The sequence below is a fragment of the Brachyistius frenatus genome, unplaced genomic scaffold (genome assembly GCF_029030835.1).
Source record: "Brachyistius frenatus isolate BFR_SWC_R1_liver_20210118 unplaced genomic scaffold, ASM2903083v1 Contig_9, whole genome shotgun sequence".
Classification (NCBI taxonomy): Eukaryota; Metazoa; Chordata; class Actinopteri; family Embiotocidae; genus Brachyistius; species Brachyistius frenatus.
This window is the reverse complement of record NW_027210608.1, coordinates 5,164,866-5,187,046: the sequence shown is the minus strand read 5'-3', so window position 1 is coordinate 5,187,046 and position 22,181 is coordinate 5,164,866. Positions and strand designations below refer to the sequence as shown.

At 41.8% G+C, this 22,181-nt stretch overlaps 1 protein-coding gene across 13 annotated transcripts in view; it reads left to right on the top strand.

The window, feature by feature from the left end:
• Positions 1-22,181, top strand: part of celf6 (CUGBP Elav-like family member 6) — a 144,006-nt gene that overhangs the window by 105,045 nt on the left and 16,780 nt on the right. For 5 of the 13 annotated variants that reach the window (XM_069690453.1, XM_069690454.1, XM_069690444.1 and 2 more), the window contains 7 exons: positions 2,003-2,082; positions 11,257-11,430; positions 12,372-12,519; positions 13,794-13,943; positions 14,723-14,785; positions 15,374-15,454; positions 19,446-19,589. In XM_069690453.1, coding sequence (XP_069546554.1) covers positions 2,003-2,082; positions 11,257-11,430; positions 12,372-12,519; positions 13,794-13,943; positions 14,723-14,785; positions 15,374-15,454; positions 19,446-19,589 — 840 coding nt within the window. The remainder of the gene's footprint in view (positions 1-2,002; positions 2,083-11,256; positions 11,431-12,371; positions 12,520-13,793; positions 13,944-14,722; positions 14,786-15,373; positions 15,455-19,445; positions 19,590-22,181) is intronic. The other 8 variants (XM_069690455.1, XM_069690451.1, XM_069690448.1 and 5 more) reach the window with 5 other exon arrangements.

Genomic DNA, 22,181 nt, shown 5'->3' with positions numbered 1-22,181 from the left:
CAAAAGGCAGTGCAGATCCTCTCGCTTGAAAGCAATACAATCTCTCTTTTTCCTTCTTCCCCAACTCATTCTGAGCCATCAAATTCAAAAACTCAAACGTGCACTATAATTTATGAGGCTGTAGCACTTCCAATTCGTTTGAGATGTTGTGCTCCGTGTCCCTTAACTTCTTTTTAGGTCAACAAAAGCAAGGCTACAGCACTGATTTTTGATGAGAAATTTCAGGACATTGTATGTTCAACATGACTTTGCCATTGATGGCATGTGCCAAGCCCTGCAGTTATGAGTGTCAGCTCCGTTTGGGCTGAGTTGCTGGGGGCACTGGGACCTTGGCGCAATATCTGGTAGCCTTGTTAGGGAACCAAGAGCAAGTTGCCTTACAAAATCTAAAGGCTTTTGCAAGAACAAACTGCCCCTTATTATTTCAGCTACAAAGGTTAAATGTGTTTGTTCCTTCAAAGACAGAGTTGCAGTCAAATGGTACACACGAGGCTGGTGCATTTCAGTTGGACAAATAAAGACCTTTCCTGCCTCTACCCGGAGGGGTGTTCAAGTGAAGCAAAAGAGTGCTAGAGTGCTGTGACAGAATCAAAGGCTTCTTTGACTTATCTGCTTGCCTCTGTAGATCTATACACGCTTTGAGGACATTTGACAGTACAGAAAACACATGGCCTTTACCACTCACCACATTTCCGCACGCAACACTTTCAAATCCTTACCATTTATCATGGGGCTTGAATGCAGAGGCAGGGCCTCAGGTAAAGGTGGAAATTGTCCTCCATTGACTGCACACATGCTGCATGTCCCTCAGTTCAATCATTTTGATTTCGCGAGGAAATTATTAATTAGTTTGTTGGGAAAGCAAAGCTGACTCCGGAGATGTAGCAGTGAATGGGTTGCTGCCAGACATAATATCTCCTGAGCCTACCTATCAGTGTTGGTAGTTTAAATAAATCATCACAACTCCTGCAGAGTGAGTATATGAATACATTTAACCATTTTAAATAGGTATCAACAGTTCACAAGAAAACAGTGACGAAACCCAGGAGAAGCCTCTCTGGTTCAAAGACACTGATGCTATTCGATTAATGAAAAGTGGGTAGAATTAATCAATGGGTCTGTTAATGAGGTATCTCTTGACTTAAGACTTGTGCTACTTGAAGGCAAGGATAAGAATAGGACATATCAGAGCACCCTTTGCAATCTATGAAGACCATACAGCTTAGAGAAATAGCTCTTGTTTAATTTAATGGCTTTTGGAAAATTACCACGTTTCAGTTCCACTGCACTTCAGGTCACTATCTCTTTACATTGGTTTGGTGCCTGTCCTAACCTACACACTGATACACATGTAGTAGTCATGTGGTCACGACATGTACGCTTCCAAAACACATACTGTGAAATATTATCAACTTTAATTATTTTTAATATCATTTGAATTGTTAATGCAACGGGGCTCCATATCGCCAGATCCCTTGTCTTCTGGACAACTTTTTATGTTGACTTTCCCTTTTGTGTATTAACTACACAATGGATTTAAGATGATTTGAATGCCCCTTGAGCAAAGCGCCCCTCCTCCTCCTCCTCTGTCTGAAATTATATGCGAGCAAAGATTCGGTTTGATAGGCAGATTATAATACTATTCCTTTGTCATCATAATCTCTTTTATGAGTGACTGCACACAAATCACTATGTGTAAATATTAAAGAGATTAATAATCACAAACAAGTCGGCATAGTAAATGCCTTGGCTACATGCTCTAAAGTGGAGGGGGTCAAATTAGAAATGGGCAAGGGACAGGATGTTCCGAGCAGCTAATGCCTTCACTACAATTAGACTGATTTATTCAGAGTTGTGCACTCAGCACACAAATGGCAAAATATATTTACAAAGCAGATAACATGAAAACAATGGTAACGGATTGTTTTCCCCATATCCGAGGCCATCTCGCTGATGTTGTGCCCCTCTCTTCTATTTTCTCTCTTTCTTTGTGTGTATGCAGGCTGTGCCTTTGTCAAGTTCTCCAGCCACGCAGAAGCGCAGGCCGCCATCAACAGCTTGCATGGTGGACAGACTATGCCTGTAAGTAACACACTCAAAACAAATGCTGTCATAATAACAGAATCAGTTGTTTCAGGTTTACTTAATGCCATTGCAAACAACAGTTTTTTCATTGGATGTGGGGCAGTTTTAAAGAAAGCTTTCCAACACGTGGTGTCACTTGGTTGTTGATTTATGCAAGCCGTTTTGCCTGTGGTCTCACTTTTATAAAATATTTGAAGTAGCCTGGTCAAAAGTTTATAACAAAGATTGGTGAACTTTTTGACTCCTTCTGCTCTGCCAAGAGATAAACAATAACCAAGCCTTGTTTAAAGTTTTCTTTTCCACTCTCGCTGCAGGTCATATGTCTCTTTTTGAAATTCAATACCAAGTGCCTTTGTCCTTTTTATGTCTTAGGAAACAATCTCATACATTCAGACAAAAACATACACCAGAGTGACTCTTCTCAAACCTCACCAACAGTCCAGTCTCACATACTGCTATCACACGCAAGCCCTTCTCAGTCAGCATCCACTGCCTTAAAGTGTACAGCTGCCTGCTCTGTATCTTTATCCATTTCCTTCTCCCGCTATTCAAACTACTTTTTCAGCAGACAGATAGAGAGTGTTTACATTCACATTCTCATAAAGATATGATTACAGTGCACAGCACACAAATCCTTGAATGTGTTCTCAGGAGACATTGTACTGTCTATGCTAATGTTATTTATGAACAGTTGAAATTGAAGGAAAGGTACAGGTCGAATGATAGAAATAGAAAAATGAGAAACTGCATATAGACTGCAAGCATTATATGATGAAAACTGTAGGTGTGAGTTTGTTCTTATGTGGATTTCAGTCGTTACCCACTGTATTGTGATAAAACAGCAAATAATAAATTTTACTCAAAGTTGAATTTATAATTTATTAAGTTAGTTATTCCATCCTAAAACAGAGACAGGGATTCATTTTCATGGTTAAGCAATACAATGTAAATGGTGGATGTGGATAGATTTCATCCAAGTTTGTTGTAATTAACTTATATCAAATATATCACCAGTTTAAATTATGTTATGCTACCTGTCCAGCCATTATGAAAATGGATTAAAAGGTAGTGATCTAACTTCTTACATCAATATTTAAATAAGTGTCATCTGCATAAGAGTGAAAGTGTTTTGTTTGCTTTTGCTACATCCTAGTAGAATAATGCATGTATACTGTAATTTAAAAGAAGAAGAAGAAGAAGAAGAAGAAGAAGAAGAAGAAGAAGAAATAAATGCATGGTCTATAAATAAATGCAGGCACAGACTGTTAAACAGGTTGTAAAGGGATTCATAAAGATCACAGCTTATTTGGACACCACACAAAGGTGTTGAAAACAGCTCATCACAGCCAACTTATTAACTGTCACTGTTCGGCCCTGTCGTGGGTCTACTTTTTGTAAAAGAATATTAAACATTTAAGACACTTGAAAACACTTATCAAGAGAAGCTTCATTACAGTGACTAGAAGGGAGGTTAACAAGTAAGTCAATAATATTAAAAAGCACCCTAGATTTAGGATGGATCTTCAAAATGAGGTCAGATTAATAAGCCGCTTTTGCTTCCTTAACTGCTTCCTGATATTTCAGCATTAAGCCCTTTATAATATTATGGGACACTTGCAGTTCATCAGCCCCCCATTAACTTTTGCCTTTTCTACATGTATTTATCAAAGCCCGGGCATCATCTATCGAAGACCGGAATATTTATCATGACATGTTGTGAACTAATGTGATTCTGTCAATACTACTTATATAGCTGTTCAGCCTAAATGTAAAACAGATTGCTAAATAATGGCTTCATTCATTTCACAGACGTAGAACAAGCACATGTAGAACATGTCATGGATCTGGTGTAGACACATATTGACCACCACACATAATCATGCAAACATTGACATAATGAAACAACAATACCTCATATGCAATACTACTAAATTGTGCAAGTATCACTTAAAAGTACTGTGCATATCGATATGGATATAAGGATTTATGAAAAATAGGTAATGCTGTATTGGGTCACTGTATTTGATATACAATAATTCAGAGATGCATGAAATAGAATTGGTGTTGATTTGTTTAGCTAAAGGCTGAGGCCAACAAACCTCTAGTCAGACAGCAGTTCATTATTATTTGGATACACTTCTGTCGGTCTTGAACAAGGCCACCAAATAAGCTCAAGTAAAAGAAATGATGAATTACGAAGCATCTCCCTGCCACTGCTGGGTGTGTGTCGAGTACTACACAGCTGGACACACACACACAAGCGCACATTCTTTTTGGCAGGCATCCGCACCTTCACACACTTCACTGATGTTCCGCAATAAATATTTACGGATGCTTCCTGGCAGCCAGATAGTGTCCTGGAAGCCAGATGTAATTTACACATCTTTTTGATGCCGCCTCATTTTGCATTACATTGAAGTAGTGAGGGAGGGAAATAAGTGGTACAGTCAGTTTAACTTTGTGTGTGGTTTGTTGTGTGCAGCAGACGCCAAACTTTTCAGCATGTAAACCACAAGGGTCGAAATTTAATAAGCAGTGGGCCGTGAGCCAAAGAATAATCATGTTGCGCACTGATCACGCACAATTATGACAGGCCTCTTACTGAAATTTGATTATAATCAAGTTATTTATCTTTTCCTCAAAATACCTTGTTGACTCAATCAATAGAATATGTTTACATCCAGATGATTTACATAATTGACTCCTGTGAGGCTGTTTTTGTTTTTTTTGCTTTCTTGTACAGGAAATTTGGCTCATGAGCACCACTTTTGCACTCTTTCAGTATGTTGACTTGTGTTGTAGACCAAACACAGTTGCATTAGGCTGGGCCACTGAGCCACCTGAGTTCCACTGCAGATATACTGTCCAAAGCAACATATGGAGCCCCAAACAAACCTGGGGCGGATCAAGAGGCATCCAAAAGTTCATTAATAATCTATATTATCCATATCTCTCTCCCTCTATCCCTGCACCTGTTATCCTACTCTCCCCAAATCCAACTTGCTCTCAGATTAATAGGCAAGGTGGCCATTAGTATCCAGCTAAGGCTTTGGTACCAATGGGGGATGCAGTTAATTTGGATAATATCACTGCCACATGTCGTCAACAACAGACTAACAGGAGGCAGGATTCAGAGAGTGGGCCGCTCTGCTCACGGCCTGCTGCCAGCTGTGAGGTCTGGATGAACCTTGAACAAAGAGTTGTCTCTCTTTCCCTCTTAATGTTCTCCCTCCAGCATCTGTGTTACCTGGCACACACACACATGCCATAAATAATACCTGCACCAAAATACACTGCCCCAAAATGAAAGGCTTTAATGAAGCTTAAGGCCAAGGGATGCCACCGAAGGGCATGCGCTGATAGATCGGGTCATAGCTTTAATTGATGTTTATTGCAGACTGCAGGTGCTTCCAAAATTAACATAAAAGGTGATTGAGCACAGAACAGGCACTATCGCTCCTTGTTCCGCTGCTGAATTACTGTAAAGCTGCAGAGACACAGGTGGCAAAACTTCAAATGGCAAAGCCAGAGGCAGGCAGACAACATCCAGCAAATTGCAGACATTGTCATGTTTGGTGTCACAGCGTGGCTGACAGGACCTGTGGAGCTTGCTGGTGTTGGCAGCAACAAGACTACATGTGTGTGATACTATAGTTCTGGATTAATGAGAGATAAGACCAAGCCAGAGAACACTGTCATTGCAACAAAAAACAAAAAAAATCATCAAATGCCACATGAAACTATTGCAAAAATCTCTGCATTTGACATACTGCATGGAGTTTTATTTTTTGCCTTCGTTATATACTGTGGACCAAATATACCCCATAAATGAAAACGCTACTATAAATGACAGTATTCTTATGTGTCTCTTGGTCTGATGCAGTGTGCAGCAGCGCACATGCAGCGGTATGTGGGAGAAAGCAAGGCCAGACCAAGACAGCATCATCCACTGCTAATGAGAGACAGTCCTCCCGTGAGGCAAGCAGAGTTGCAGCAAGGTTCAGAGAGTTGAATATGAGGCCCAGAGGGGGTTCATCCAATTACCAAACAAACTTGTTATGCTGTATTCAATTAATTTCTTACAGATTCTCAATTGATAGTTTTAGTCTTTAAATCTGTAGAAAGCTGGGGCAACTGTGGATGTTTAATTTGTCATTTAAAAGAAGATGTTGAATGGCAGGGAAAGAAGGTTCCTAGCACATTAGTGCGCTTTTGGAAATGACGGCTCTCCTTTCATTGTGAATGTTGTCATATTGTATTGTTGTAAGCCTCTGTAGAGGGTGAAACATGAGTGTCTGTTTACCTGTTGGTAGACACTTAACACCAGCGTCTTTGTATCACAGTAATGCAGAGATAAAAGTGTAATGTCATTTCACTGCTGTAGTTGAGTTCTAATCCCTCAATTACCGTTGTGTATTTTTCCATCTACACATTTCGCGGCCTGCTCAAAATCCAATATGGGAGATTTTCACAAGTCAAGTGTGTTGTTCAAGAAATTAGATTAGTTTTTGAACCTGTGACAAATTCCTTAGTTGTACCTGTCAAAAGTGAAGGCTCCCTGTTGGCCCTTATCAAATTCGGCAAATTCATTTTCTCTCCAGGTATAGGAGTCATGCTGGTGGAGGTTATTATTCTGTTTGTTTGTCAGCTTGTGATTTTCTGCAACCAGTGAGGAGGAGCTGCTTTGCATCCATTTCTCGTTGTTTGCCACCACCACCTGTTCCTTCATTAACTGGCCACACACTACTTTTTTCTTTATGTGGATAGAAACTTTTGATTCGCGCCAGGGATCACACTCTTAAATCTGTTTTTCTGATTAGGCCTTGGATCTAGTCTGCTTGAGATGTGGGGATATGAAATTATCTTGTTCAGAAGTCAGGATAACACAAAATTCTTAATTTTTAGGGGATATTTTAGCTTTTATGCTGTGAAAGTCAGAAATACTTGGCTCTGACATGAGTGGCAGTGCTGACAACACCTGCAGAGGCAGTTGTAGTGCTTTAGTGCTGCTGCCAAGACCATTCAGTGTAGACACTGCAGAGTGGATCTCCTCTCACGCTGTCGTCCACAGCCGAGAACTCTGCTGGGAGAAGCCAGACCAGGCCAAACTCCCCTCATCTTGAATCACGGTACAGTGAGCGCAGGCAGCCCGAGGCTTTCACAGTCCCCATGCTCACAATGCATTCTTCATGAGGTATTAAATGAATATAAGAATACGCAGATACACAAGGCAGAAAATGAATGTAATCTAAATGCCAGGCCCCTGTGCTGTGGGCTGACTTGAGCAACAACGCTGCAGGAAGATGTTTGCTCAGTGCCAGCCTCATTAAATCCAACATCCCAGTCCCTTCAACTGGCCCCACAAAGTTGAGAAAGAGCGGAAAAAGGTCAGGAGGTGGAATGAAATGAAATTAGAAAGGGAAAAAACTGCGCCGTTAACGCCGCCATGTCGGAGTATTGATTTAACTAATTGAAATGGCATCGAGGGAGAAACACCAGATGGGTCTCCTCTGGCCTGAGGTGGGGTGCTGGCTGGCTCTGATAGGATCCCATCTGAAACGTACTGTCCCTGGGGTCCACGCTGATGCTTTACTTCATTCCAGCTTCTTTCTCACAGTTATCTACAGCCAACACATTCTCTCGGTTGTCTTGGTAGAATGTTTATAAGACATGGGTTAACATCAAGGAACACGGGTTACTAGACTGACTTGCAAAAACAAGAACTTGTTTTTTTATTTTTTTTTCTGTTGTTGTTTTTTAGTAGTTGCTTACTTATCTATTTTATACAGAAAAGATTCAGGTTTGGAGGGGAAGGGGTGGTGCTGTGGGAAGGATAAGGCTTAAGAAAATGGTGAGTGACTTCAGGAAATTGCACAAAATCAATAATCAGTGTTGCATGTAAGCAGGATAAATATATGAACTTTGTATTCTTCAAGGTTTGTTTCAGCAGTCATGACTAACCAAAGCACAAAGCAAGAGACCACCCTGGCAAACTGCCCTCTCAATGGTACTATTGCTTACTGTTCCTGTTTAAAATTTCATGAAGCACTTACAAAAATAGGACACACTTTTTTGTATGAATTACTACAAAGTATCATGAAATAAGGCTGAACTACAGCAGGACTCAGACTGTTTGTTTAGTGGCTGAATACACACACACACACACACACACACACACACACACACACACACACACACACACACACACACACACACACACACACACACACACACACACACACACACACACACACACACACACACTTACAGTGCTTTTGCAATATTTAATATTTAGTTTGTTTCTATGATTCTTTGTTTGGATAGTTCTGCTTAAGAAATATGCTTCCAGTTAAGTTGGCACTCAAGCTCTAACTTGGACATGTAGAACAGTTTAGTCGAGCTTTGTCATCTTAATTTTGTCTCACAGAGTCACACAATCACGCACAAGAAGCAGGTGTATGCAGCATCACTCACACTGGTCAGCCTCATCTGTCTCTGTCCACATGTCCCCCTGCAGTTCTCTCTCATTTTTTATTTCTACGCCCCAAGAAAATATGGAAATCTAAATCAAAGCCTGAATTTGTACTGACCCTGTCAGGATGGGACATTTTGTGAAAGATGAATCCAAGTTGTGATTATGGAGTCCTTTTCTCCCCATGTCTTTGCTTTTATGATCTTACTAATCATATCCTGACTGCCCCCTGGCTGTCTCTGTCCTTCTGTCCTGGTGGTGCTCCGTGCTCTTTCCCAGCATGCACTGCCTGTAATTAAATAGGAGCCTGGTCCTCTTGACAGTGTCTGTGGCTACTTTCTCTGCCTGGCAGCCTCCTCTCTCTCTCTCTCTCTCTCTCTCTCTCTCTCTCTCTCTCTCTCTCTCTCTCTGTCTCTCACTCACACACAGACACTCTCCTTCCCCCTCTCCTGGCCTGGATGTCACATGAGGAACTGACTCTGGTCTCTGTCTCTCAAATGATTTAATTGGATGCAAACTCAGGAGCACGGACATCAATACGGAACTATATCTGCCATAAGGAAGAGCCATTAGTCAATACTTCGCCCTCCACATGCCGAAGGCTTTTGTCAGACCTAATTACCCAGTACTGTATTCAGTGGAGCTTCACCAGTGGGGGACTGGGACTCCTGTGGGATCTGGTTAGGATCACAGTTCACTCCCAGTGTATACACTTGAGTTGGAAAGTTCACGAAAGCAAATATCACTCACTATTCGCTTCCATTTAACACTGACAGCTAAATGATTGCAGTCATGAGAGGTGCATACCTAATTCCATTTGCTTCCTCTGTTTAGATACATTAGGCATTCAAGGCTAGAGTGTACTGCACACTGGACATCAGATCACAGAAATGATCAACATGAGTACCACTTTTTATCCGTTGTGTTGTGAAAGAGAACCCACACTCAGGTTTCAGAAGAAAGAAAAGGGTTGTCGAAGAGCTCTTTTTTAATTATGTACTTTTTGCTGGTCATTTCCCACGAGAAATACACATTGTGAGAAAGCTATTTTTAACCACACATTAAAACATGCAAATGCAATGCATGCATTAAGTAACCTTGTTTCTAAATGACCTACATTTAAGTTGTGGTCAGATTGATAGCACACTTCCTGGTAAAGCATGTTAACTAGAGCAACAGACTTGCAGTTAGCTTTGAGAAACTCATATGAGCCTCACAAACTGCTGTAGTTACATAATGTGTGTAATTATCTTGTTGTCTTCTCTTAGTCTCTCCAACTGTTTACACAGTTGAAGGATGTTCACAGACATCTTTGGCTAATAGTAGTGCTGAGTAGAAAACCGGTTCATCCACTGTACCGCATTTTAATTCCCGGATGGTATGAATTTTAAATTTACTGCCACTCTGAAGCAGCATTAAATGAATCACTTTAACTTTGCATTAAGCTGAAAACTGTGCGTCCTCATAGATCAGGAATCAAAGTACTACCATTCCACTGCAAGGAGCACTATAGCAGGCTGAGCAGAGGTACTGAGAGGGAACTATTTCAACTGTCTTCCCTTCTCATGAATGGTTACGACTTTTTAACACAATAATTAATAACCCCAAATAACTTCCTTAAACAGGGCAAAACACTATGGCGCACAACAATCTATGAAACATAAACAATTTGTACAATTAACAAAATTACACAGCATGCTGGGTACAATAGGAAGCAGGTACTACAACAGTCAAATAACAGCTGGGAGAGGATCTGTCGCTACAGTACATTCAAGCGCAGAAAAGGGGGAAAATGAAGAGAGAGAGACCGGAGATGCACCGGAGGAACTTGTTCCCAAGAGAGGTGCTATATCTATAGCTATTTACTGCAAAGTTTGTCGAGCGATGGTTGTTACAGGTGTTGGAAACTTACTTTCGTCATCTCTGCAGAAATCAAGTTGGAATTCCAAGAGAGTATAAAGTAATAATGGTCGTCAGATTCGAGGCCGTCAGCCAGTAGCATCCGTGAAACAGCCAAGCCAAAGGGTCAGACATCACTTGAAAAGGCATTATTTCTCTGCAGTACATATGACAGGAAAGCAATGCGCAGACTGACATTCGGAAGGCTATAACAATCCAGCAATGTAAGGATACGGTGCTGCTAAAGACAGGCTAGAAAGACCTGTTCAGAGCAATGATTAAACCACTGCACTCGAGATACAGCTTATGTAGTTTGACACTGTGCTCCAATTTCTTTCCAGTCAGGCATTTGAGGACAAATGTTGTTACCCCCTTATGCTACAAGAGGGAGTATAACCTTAAGTGTCTGTGTATTTTGAAGAGTGCCAACTCAAGAAAGAAAATAATAATTCACACAGTGTGTGGGCAACATATCCATGATGAAATGTTACAATTTTCTATGTTCTCAAACAAACATTTTAAGATTCCGTCAGTTTAACTTAAAATATATCATGGTACATAGCTTTGGTCATAAATACCCAACACTTGCTAACAGACACCAGCTCAGCAGCTGGTTGAGAAGCTCAAGTGATGGGAACAATCTGCTAAACACTGCATAACCTTGCACTATCAGTTATCCTATTTGGATAAAACTCCAGCAGTATGCACAAATAATTTTATGTAGACACACATGGAAAAGTTAAAATATGGAAGCTGGGCTGTACATTTCACTAACCTTGTAAATGTATGTGTCTCTGTAGGGTGCCTCGTCCAGCCTGGTGGTCAAATTTGCAGACACTGATAAGGAGAGGACCCTTCGCAGGATGCACCAGATGGCGGGCCAGCTCGGCATATTCAGTCCCATGACCATCCAGTTTGGGGCCTATGGCGCCTACTCTCATGCTGTAAGTCTCAGCCCAGCGGGGGAGGAGACGGTGAGCTTTAAAAAAAATTTAAAAAAGAAACAAAAACTGTTGTGATTTGAGGATTGAACCCACTCTTTCTCCCTCTAGGCATGTGACACTCCCAGCGAACAGCTCCTTAAGTGATTCACACTATTAAACGGCTGTTAAGGATCCAAAATTGCAGAGGCTTAACCAAAAAAAAAACTCTGCACTGCTTTTATATAATGTGTCTTTTTATCCCTTCATTCGTCCAGGGAGGCTGCTTATCATGTATTCTCAGTGCAACACTGGTTTATTTGCAAACATCCACTTCATATTCACTTTCTGTTCCTGCATTTCCCAACTTGATGTGTGAATTTAAACAGACAACTCGGGCCTGCCTCTTTAACATTTCATCTACTTACATATATTCCTTTTTTTTTGTTTTTTTTACTCAAACAGAGGTGCACGTCATTACCAAGAACCCACACCCGTTCACTCCCTTACCTCTCTCTCTGTCAGCCAACCCCACCCCCATTTCATATTCACACATGAAAGTCACAGCCTGACTTAAGAGTCTGTGAGATTTTACACTCGCACAGTAGCTAACAACTCACCCTGACAGGTGAGAATCGCCCACTCACACACAATATCTCCTCTAACTCTGCCACTGTGGCCCCCTTTTTCTTTTCCACATAAATACAGGACATATAGCTAGACTGCAGCTTCCTAAACTCATCTCACCACATAGCCATTATCTTGTTTCAGTATAATGAGCGGATGACCGGAGCGGTCTTACAGTAGCTGGGAAGCGAAGCTGCGGGGCAACATGGACCGCTCTGTTCAAGAACAAGGCACGGGCCAAGCAAACAGAGATGCGAGAGTAAACATGCTCTGATCCTGCGGCTATTTCACCCTCCTTTTCCTTTTCTGTCCTTCCCTCCATCCCTCCCGCCATCCGCCTCTCTCCCCACTGCTCTTTAATCCTACAGCAGATGATGCAACAGCAAGCAGCCCTGATGGCAGCAACACAAGGGTCCTACCTGAACCCTATGGCAGCCATCGCTGCGGCGCAAATGCAGCAAATGGCAGCTTTCAATGTCAACGGTCTGGTGGCTACTCCCATGACACCATCCTCAGGTACACACACACACACACACACACACACACACACACACACACACACGCAATTAACTGGCATGGGTGCAAGAGCAGAGGCAAGTGCGAACACACACTCACGCAGGACGTCTCTCTCCATTTTTCACTGCTGCCCTAGAACATTTTCGTCATTAGCAAGAATTATAGAAGCAGTAGTAATATATTCATTCAAGGCCTTTCTGCTGTTGCCCTTGTTAAATTTTTTAAGATGTAGGCTCCATTCTTTGGATTGAAGCAGACTATCAGTGTTGAATTAAAGGAAGCGGAGCCTTGTACTGAGCAAGGCATGATGGGAAAAGATGTACAGCATTCCTTTACAGTCATTGGCAGCCACATTATAGTCTCTCCCTCCCCTCCTCTCTCACATTATCTCTTGTTCATTCTCTCTCTGTCTGTCGCTCTCTCCCTCTGAGTCTCAGTGACAGTGTGTGTTTTCTGGGAAAACAGCCAATCCGATGACTTTGGATGCAGAGTCCTTGGCTTATACAATATAAGAGCAAAGATTTGTGTGAGATAATCCTGGACCCCAGTCTGAACTATCTTTTTGGCCCTTGTCACGAGGAGCTTTGATGGCTCGACACTAAGTAGGCAGGCCGCCTGAAGGCAGGGTCATTGCAAATGTATGAAATAAAGTGGCTTGATGCTGTACCTGGCATTTGTAATCCACAAGGCCTACATATTCCAGGTAATGCCTATCAAACATAATCCTACATGACTTAAATGCCCTTCACCTAGATAAGAAAAATAATAAAAATCCATCAGCACAAAAGGGCACTGACAAGGTGACAGACTTGGAATATCACCACAAGCAGGAAAGGTGCTTAGAAGAAGCGGCACAGGTCCCCTACGTCCAATACACTGTACGTTATGGTACCTTTTCTTTGAAGGGAATTTTTTTTACCATCAAAAGTGCAGTGTTATACCCCAAGTGACAAAAATATACCTTTGGACAATAGTAAAAATGAAATTTCAGAATGATACCTTCATTATATGTTGTAACCACCCACGATTAGAGTTACTCTGCCTGATTTTAGTACCTTTACCTTTAGTTCAGGCTAAATAAGAGCCAATTTTTTACCAAACTACAGTGTACCATCACGGTGGGTCACAAGGTGCACATTATACAGTAATACGTGTGAGAAAATGACAATTTCAGGACAAAAACACACTTCTCTTGTACCTCTTATTGCGAGTGTGTAAACATGAGAAGCCTGCGTACCGTGCAGTTTCCATAATGACTCCGATTCTATTTGCAGGCACCAGCACACCCCCAGGCATCTCTGCCACAGCCGTGCCCAGCATAGCCACCCCTATCGGGGTCAACGGATTCAGTGCCCTCCCGCCTCAAAGCAACGGGCAGCCCACATCTGAGCCCATCTACACCAACGGCATTCATCCTTACCCAGGTGAGACGATCCAGGTTTGCATAAAGGAAACATGAGATGTATCTGCTGCAACTTCTGTCACGAGTCTGTTGCTTTGACCCCGCACCGCTAGCTGCTTGCACTGATGGAGATCTATGAATGTTTGATCATTCCAGTGTTGTACTCGATCTGAATAAGAACATCACCTAATTGCCACAATGCAAGTTCAATGTGTCAGTAGTGACAAATTGAATTATATCACATAATACGGTTTAAAAGTTGACAAGAGTCCTTTTTAACTTCACACTCTCATGACATCTTTTTCTGGTTTGAACTGAGGCGTTTAAGGCTTGAGGGTCAATCAACAGTGTGTTTGGCAGATTTCTGAGAAGCCAGCCGGAGTATCATGATGAATCCATCAGTTCATCCATCAGTCAATTATAGTTAATTTGATGTGTCTCAGCCCGTCCTCAGCTTCTTAATGTTTTCTGGGACTGATTCCTGAAGAATTGACAGACACTCACTCCCCATTTCTGCATTATGCAAAGGCAGCTGCAATTGTAATGAACTACAAAGTGGTTTGTTTGGCATGTTGTTAATATTTGATGTAAACATCTGGAGCGAACAGGCATTTTGAAGAACTGAAAGCAATGACAACCCAAATTTCTCCCACTCCCTGTGTGATCTTATCCCCTGACGGTTCTCTACAGCTAAGCTAATTTCTGCCTTTCTCCTTAACATCGTCTATATCTTTCTTTGTGTCTGTCTTGACCACTGTCCGTCCTTTCTTTTGTCGCCCTTCTTTCTCTGTCTCTCTGCAGCACAGAGTCCAACGGTGACCGACCCTCTCCAACAGGCTTATGCTGGCGTCCAACACTACGCAGGTGATCTGTCTCTCCTACCTCCTCTACTCTCTCACTTCCTCCATCTGTCCCTTTGCCTCTCTGCTCTCCGTTTCGGTTTGTCACATCAGTAGACACTATGACAGGTAGAGATAGCCAGATGACCAGCCAATTTCCTCCTGGATTAGAATACTGTACATAGGATTTCAAAAGGATTTTCACTTGACTTGATTATACACCCACACACACACAAAAAAAACCCAACTTAATTCCAAAAGTACACCGAGAGCTGAGGATTTGAACCTGCCATAGCCTCCAACATGAGAGATGACACAGACCTCTTATAACCACTGCTTTGTGCCTGACATCAGCTCTTATTAACATGGTGTTAGTCTCCCTCTCTTTCTTTGTGTGTCTGCTGAGTTGAACTGCACTCCACTCCCCCTTTGCCATTCTCTTTGTGTAGTGATCCACCAGCCAAATGAGCCCAGGCTCCAAGTCATAATGCAATTTATTTATGCAATGTCTCGAGGATGCAAATGAACAATGGAATAATGATTTGAGTTTTGTTGTGTCAAATATGAAAATGGAGATGTGAAAAATTCCACTCTGGTTCTCCCTTTGCAACAGCAGCCTACCCTGCCGCCTATGCGCCAATCAGCCAAGCGTTCCCCCAGCAACCAACCATCATTCCCCAGCAACAGAGGGAAGGTAAGAGCGAGCAAGCGCGCCCACCCAAGATAAAAGGTGATAATTGCCATGTTCCATTCTAATGTAGCTGCGCTGCTTTGAATTAGCGAGGGAGGGAAAAAGCTGGCTGGGGAAAATGTGAGAAAAAGGCTCCCCATTTAAAAAGAAGAACATTAGCAGTGAGATGGAAAGTTACTCTGTCATTATTCAAAAACTGCACTAATTCAAACTCGCAGCGTTGGACTGCTTAATCAGTCCATTACAATGTGTTTAAGTGGTTATAAATATTCATCAGATTAATTAGCTGCATGCATAATAATTTATTACCATTTTTTGTGTAGTGTTCGTTCCTATGCCACAGCATCAGATGTAATAAAGCATAGGATATACTCTGATGGTAAATCACTCTTTCTGAAGCCATTCGTCACTCTCAATTATTCATCTATATGATTGTATAAGACAGCGTAGAGTGGCATGAATATTCAATACGTGGACTTGAAATTGAGTGTTTCCAACGTTGCCGGGAGGAAAAGTTAGCTTATGTTTGAATTTTGACAGTATTGTGGGTGCATGCTAGGGTCATGGTCACTGCATGAATGAAGATAGATGCACACACTCTTATTCACACATGTCGGCAGCTTATTCACATTACATGCTGGCATTAATTCATACAATGGAAAACACATTCATTAAGGACATCCAATCTCTCAAGGATACATTAGAACATTTTAATCGTGAGCAAGAATTATAGAAGTTGTAGTAATGCAAACGCAGCCGCACACACGGCCGCACGCACACGCACACACACACACACACACACACACACACACACACACACACACACACACACACACACACACACACACACACACACACACACACACACACACACACACACACACAGAGCTATTCTTGGTTGTGCCAGTGGCCTGTCTGAGTTCTGGCCTCCTCTGGGTTTTGGCTGCAGTCCCGGCCTGTCTCAGTCCACTGCCACAGACTGCAGTCCTGCCATTTAACAAGATATATCTAAACCTGACTATACAGGCACAGTCAAGCCTCAGCTTCAACCTCCCACTGAAAGCTAACACTTTCAACAATGCGTTCTATCAGTATGTGTGTGCATGTGTCAAAGAATATCCTTCCAAATCCCAAACTATAATTTTAACCAGACAAATCATCACCGTGCTCATGAAAATGTGTCGTTTTTACTTCAGCAGAGCATCTGAGGCAGCTCAGTGTTACATTTTAATGCTGTATAGCAAATATGATTATATTTTATACTAACAAATGCAGTGCTGTCACATTATCCACAACAGATGAAGCAAAAATGCCTCCAATTTGAATCAGTGCAGCAAACTTGTCCATTGTGATCGAGAAACAAGAGAATGTTTTTCTGCATCCATAGAATTGTGAGAGATGCATCAGCAAACAATGTAAAAGCAGAATAAGTTTAGGGTTGTGCACGGTGAAAAGGGCTTGTTGCGCGATTCAAGTCAAATGTATCCCAGTTTATTTGAGGTGTTCGCAAATGCTGAAAACATGAAGAAAAGATATAGTTGTCTTGAGTGCCATATTTTCCATTCAAATGTGATTCTTTTGTCAACTGTTCTTGCGCCAAATAAAAACACGGCTGGCAACCAGCAACCTGCACTGTTTAAATGCCGTGTAGTTTGGGCTGAAAAGGCCAAAAAAGGAGGGTGAAAGCACATAATTAGAGTGAGATCTTAGATGGGAAGTGAAGTTTGTAAAACAAAGCTAACTCCATGTAAAGCTGTTTGTTTCAGGCAACGCCATCGATCGTCAATATCACCAATATCAAAGATGACAATTTTTTGTTTCCCTACATTCTTCATGCTTGTCAAAACCCGACAGTGACTACAATGCACCACAATGCATCTACACCTGCCAACAGTTTGGCTCGAAATTCAGGATTTTATGCTTGTAGCAACTAATTTAACGAGCTGCTGGCGTCAAGCAGAGATGAAGACCAACTTGCAGCCTTCAGCTTCAACAAAATCGCTTCAACTGACATAACTTGAGGCAATCTATCTATTTCATGTTGCTTAGTCTGAATGCTTTGTATAACTTTGTTCACATACTTCCCAAGACAAACAGATTTTGATGTGTAAAATGATGAATGCAGCTCAGCTTTAAAAGACAATCATAACTATAAACTCTGCAATACGAGAGTCAAACAAATAGTTTTGTCATTTTAACCTGTCTTCTTTTTAATATGACTTATACAAATATTGCAGCCACATCAACTTGTCAACATGCACTTAGGAGATTGTTTTTTATCTTCGTGCTTTGGTGGACAAAATTCTTGACAAAAACATATTTAGCTTTGGTTGACTTTTTGTAACAGATAAAGCGTAAAAATTCTCCATTACAATATTTACTCCTGCACTGCCTTGAAAACATACGGTACAACACAAAACAACTGTCATCTATCAATTGTAAGATTGCCTTTGATTGGAACCTGCCGCATGTTTCAGTATTTTTATTATAATATAAAGGTGCAGCAGTTCATTATTTAATGTTTTAACATGATGTAGCTACAAGAAATATGACAACAATTTGTACTCACATCCAGTCAAACATTGCTTACCCTATCACACAGCTGGATGTACAGACTAGTATATGTGAAAGCTACTGTGGATGTGGATGCATAAAGTGGTCACGTGCTCACAAAAAAAAAAAAAAAACTAGTGGTGTTGTGTTTGTAAAGGAAAAGTGAACATGTGCGCAGCAGCCACAAAAACAACCTATCAAATGTCCTTATGCACCAGCTGCAGGCAGTTCATTCCCTCAAACAAAAACACTCCTTTTCAAAGCAAAAATTCAGAATAATGTGAGATACCTTAACATAAACAGACAGAACTGAGATTCAGCCTTTAAGTGTTACAAAAAACATCCCCACTCTGCCAGCCAATGTGTGTGTGTGTGTGTGTGTGTGTGTGTGTGTGTGTGTGTGTGTGTGTGTGTGTGTGTGTGTGTGTCCTCTATCTCACCGAGGCATAGCAGCACTACAGCCAGCCACCACCACAGCCCTCTTATCAGCCTTCTCACCAGACCCAGTCTCATCTCGTCATGCTATCACCCTGAGCAATGAGACAGGAGAGAAAGCTGGCCAGGCAGCCAGCTGCAAGCTTACTGTCCCTGAGTCCATCACATCTCTCTCTCTCTCTCTCTCTCTCTCTCTCTCTCTCTCTCTCTCTCTCTCTCTCTCTCTCTCTCTCTCTCTCTCTCTCTCTCTCTCCCTCTCTGTGTCCATGATTCGCTCTCTTTCTGTCTCCCTCCACTTCATTCCTTCCTTTATCCAGATTGGCCTGTACAATATGTGGCAGCTGGGTGGATGAGTGTGGAGGGATGGAGAGATATTGGAAGACAGTCCTACTGTCACACAGTAATTGGGGCAAAAACTTGGCTTATGTCTTAATGCCTGCTCTGCCTTCTCTTTCTCTGTTTCTCTGTCTTTGCGCTTCTCTTTCCCAATATAACCGTCTCAATCTTTCTCTTTCAATCAGCCCCTCTTGTTGTCTGTTTTTATCGCTAGCTGTTGTTCGCTTTTACTTCCCCTATTCCTGCTTCTCTGTGGCTGTGCATTGCTATTGATTGCACATTCTCGAATACAGTACAATAGTCAAATTTAGTGATGTGTTTCCTCCCTATCCAATCATGCAAAATGGGGTCCTTGGGAAGATTCAAGTGGGAACCATAAAAACAAGCCGAATAAACAACCTGTTTGACCTTAAAACGCTTAAAAAAAAAAAAAAAAAAAAAAGGGATTAAGCTGTGTGCACTCCACAAATACCACAATAACCAGGTTTAGCAAAACTAATATTTGTTCCACCGATAACATAATCAGAATTTAGTGTTCATGTGGTTCCTGCATTATTAGATTATTGTTTTGATTGCTTCATAGTCATTTTTCCACCGGTGTTATTATGGTCAGTCTCTCACCGGGCATCTCCTGTTTGTAACCCTCCTGCTGTCTTTCTCTCACCACCAGGGCCAGAAGGTTGCAACCTGTTTATTTATCACCTGCCCCAGGAGTTTGGAGACGCTGAGCTCATGCAAATGTTCCTACCTTTTGGCAACGTCATCTCCGCCAAAGTCTTTGTGGACCGAGCGACCAATCAGAGCAAATGTTTCGGTAAGTGAAAAATCGACAGTGAAGAGAAGGGGAAGCAAAAAAACAAAACAAAACAAAAATCAGCTGAGATTAACAAAGTCACACGGTGCCTGTTTGGCAGTCTTCTCGTGTCTCTTGTTGCTTCCCTGCAATTAGTGTTTGCTTTTGCTTTTATTCCCAGTGTCTGTCCTAATCAAGCTGCAATTAACATCTTATAAGTGGCGTTACATGCCACTGCACAGGGGGGCGAGGAGGGAGAGCGAAGAGCAGTGCTCCCTGGGTCCATCACGCAAGCGTAGGAAAATGAGGGGGGGGGGGGCTCCAATCATTTAAAAACACAAAGACCAAAGCCACAATGAATCTATCATCTAGCTACTGACCCAAACATCTTTACACAATTGCCATTTTCCTCACACTCGCATTTATCAGCCTCTCTATCACACCATTCCTAAGACAATTAGTATCCGTTTCCCCCGCCCTCTCCGCCATTCCCAGCCTGCTTTACCCAAGAGACAAGCATTTTCCCAGACTCCCCACAATCCTCCAGCCGGGCAACCCAGCAGCATCCCTCCCCCTCCCTCCTCTTCTCTCGCCTCCCACAAAGCAAACCAGTTCATCAGGGTGGAGGCGGTACAGGTGGAATCCATGGGCTTAAAGAGATAATAATAGACTGGTGTGGGCCTTGTTGTTGATTCAGTTGGACAGCAGCACCCAGGAGACAGGCAGAGAGAGAGAGAGAGAGAGAGAGAGAGAGTTTCACACTCACGCGCGCACACACACACACACACACACACACACACACACACACACACACACACACACACACACACACACACACACACACACACACACACACACACACACACACACACACACACACACACACACACACACACACACACACACACACACACACACACACACACACACACTTCCATCATTGGCTTTCTTTCAGTTTCTTTTCAAAGTGGCATGTGTATGAGCCTCTCTCTTCTTCCTCTCGATCTCAGAAAGGTCTCTCTCTCCCTCTCACTCCCCCCGTGTGTGTTCTCCTCTAAACATATGCCTCTCGCTATCACTATCCGTCAGTCAACAAGGGTGAGGGACAAAGGGGCGGCGACCTCATCAGTCTCACTGGCTTATTCTCCACAGCTAGTAATTAAGATCTTCGCTGAAAAACAGCGATTTAACCCACGATTCTTTTGTGAGATTTTTTTTTTTTTTTTCTTTTTTACTCATTTTTCCCTCCTTTTTATAGCAGGAGCCCCGAGGCTCTTTAGTAGGACATGAACAAATTAGGCAGTAGATGCTGTGCATTAAGGGGGGGGATAAGTTATTAGGCCTCCAAGAACCTGGAACACTTCATCTTAAAAATGTGAGTTTAGCCTTGATGGGGTGGTTAATGGGTGCTGTAGACACGCAGGCATGTGTATACAGTATATAATGTACATCTATATCCATTCTACAGGTGAAGAAGAATGAATAGATAGATGTTTGAATGAAGTGTCCATTGAAAATGTCATAGAAATGGCCTTGCTCAAGCTGGAAGAAAGTCCTCTAATTATCTAGAGCACTAGAGCCGTGGCTACTGAATAAACAGCACCTTATACAAACGAACACATCAGTGAAGATATTGCTTTGTCCTTTGAGTGGCACAACAACATTACGATAATTATGTCTTTTCCATTATCATTTAACATACTTTACTTTATCTCAATCTGCCAAAAATAGCTAACATGCTACAGCAACATATGACTGTATCTTAGCAGGTACAGTCGGTTTAATATTCAGCTAATATTATTGAAAATCTTAAAAGAATAAACACCCCCGGCAAATTGCTTGTCATGGCAGAAGTTTACTTGCAAATTTGAACAGAAATATCTATGCGTACGTGGCCTCATTTCCCTGCAGCACAGGTGAACTCCATTTTTGGATCTTGTGAGGAGATAATCAGACATCACTCTTTGAGGCGGAGTGTTTACAGAGAAGCTTGGGAATTTGAATATGATAAAAAGGTCACTGGAGGAGCACTCGAAACATCGTCTTATAAAGGATGTTAGTCTGGAGTAGGATTTGGAGTCTACTCTTAAGGGATGCATCACTGTCAATCCATGCACATGTCTTATTCAGTGTAGTACATTTATGTGCCGTTTGAAAAACTGGATATGAATATGTGACGTGGTATGACATTAAACACTTGGGCAGGTGAGATGAAGAGAAGCTGGGTATTTATAAAATGTTTCAAAGCAATTATAAATAATAAGATGACAAGACAAGTGATAAAAGTTAAAGAAACCTAATTAGTTTAGTGTGTAATGCGTGTATTTTATTGTGATGCAACTTTGTGCTACTTTTTAGCAACAGATACATTATTTTAAAAAGCGTATTATTAAGCCAGATTTATGGAGTGACAGAAATGTATAGAACATCCATAAACCCAATGTGAACACCCCATAAACAGTCACCGCTGAGGAGGTATATGAACGTGCTGAGTTTATCATGAGGCTCTATGGATACAACATTAGTCTTAATCCTGTGCGTTTAGTCACTCAATATTGACTTTTAAAAGTGATCAAAGCATACCTTGTTAAGTGGAATTAGCTTGAAAATAAA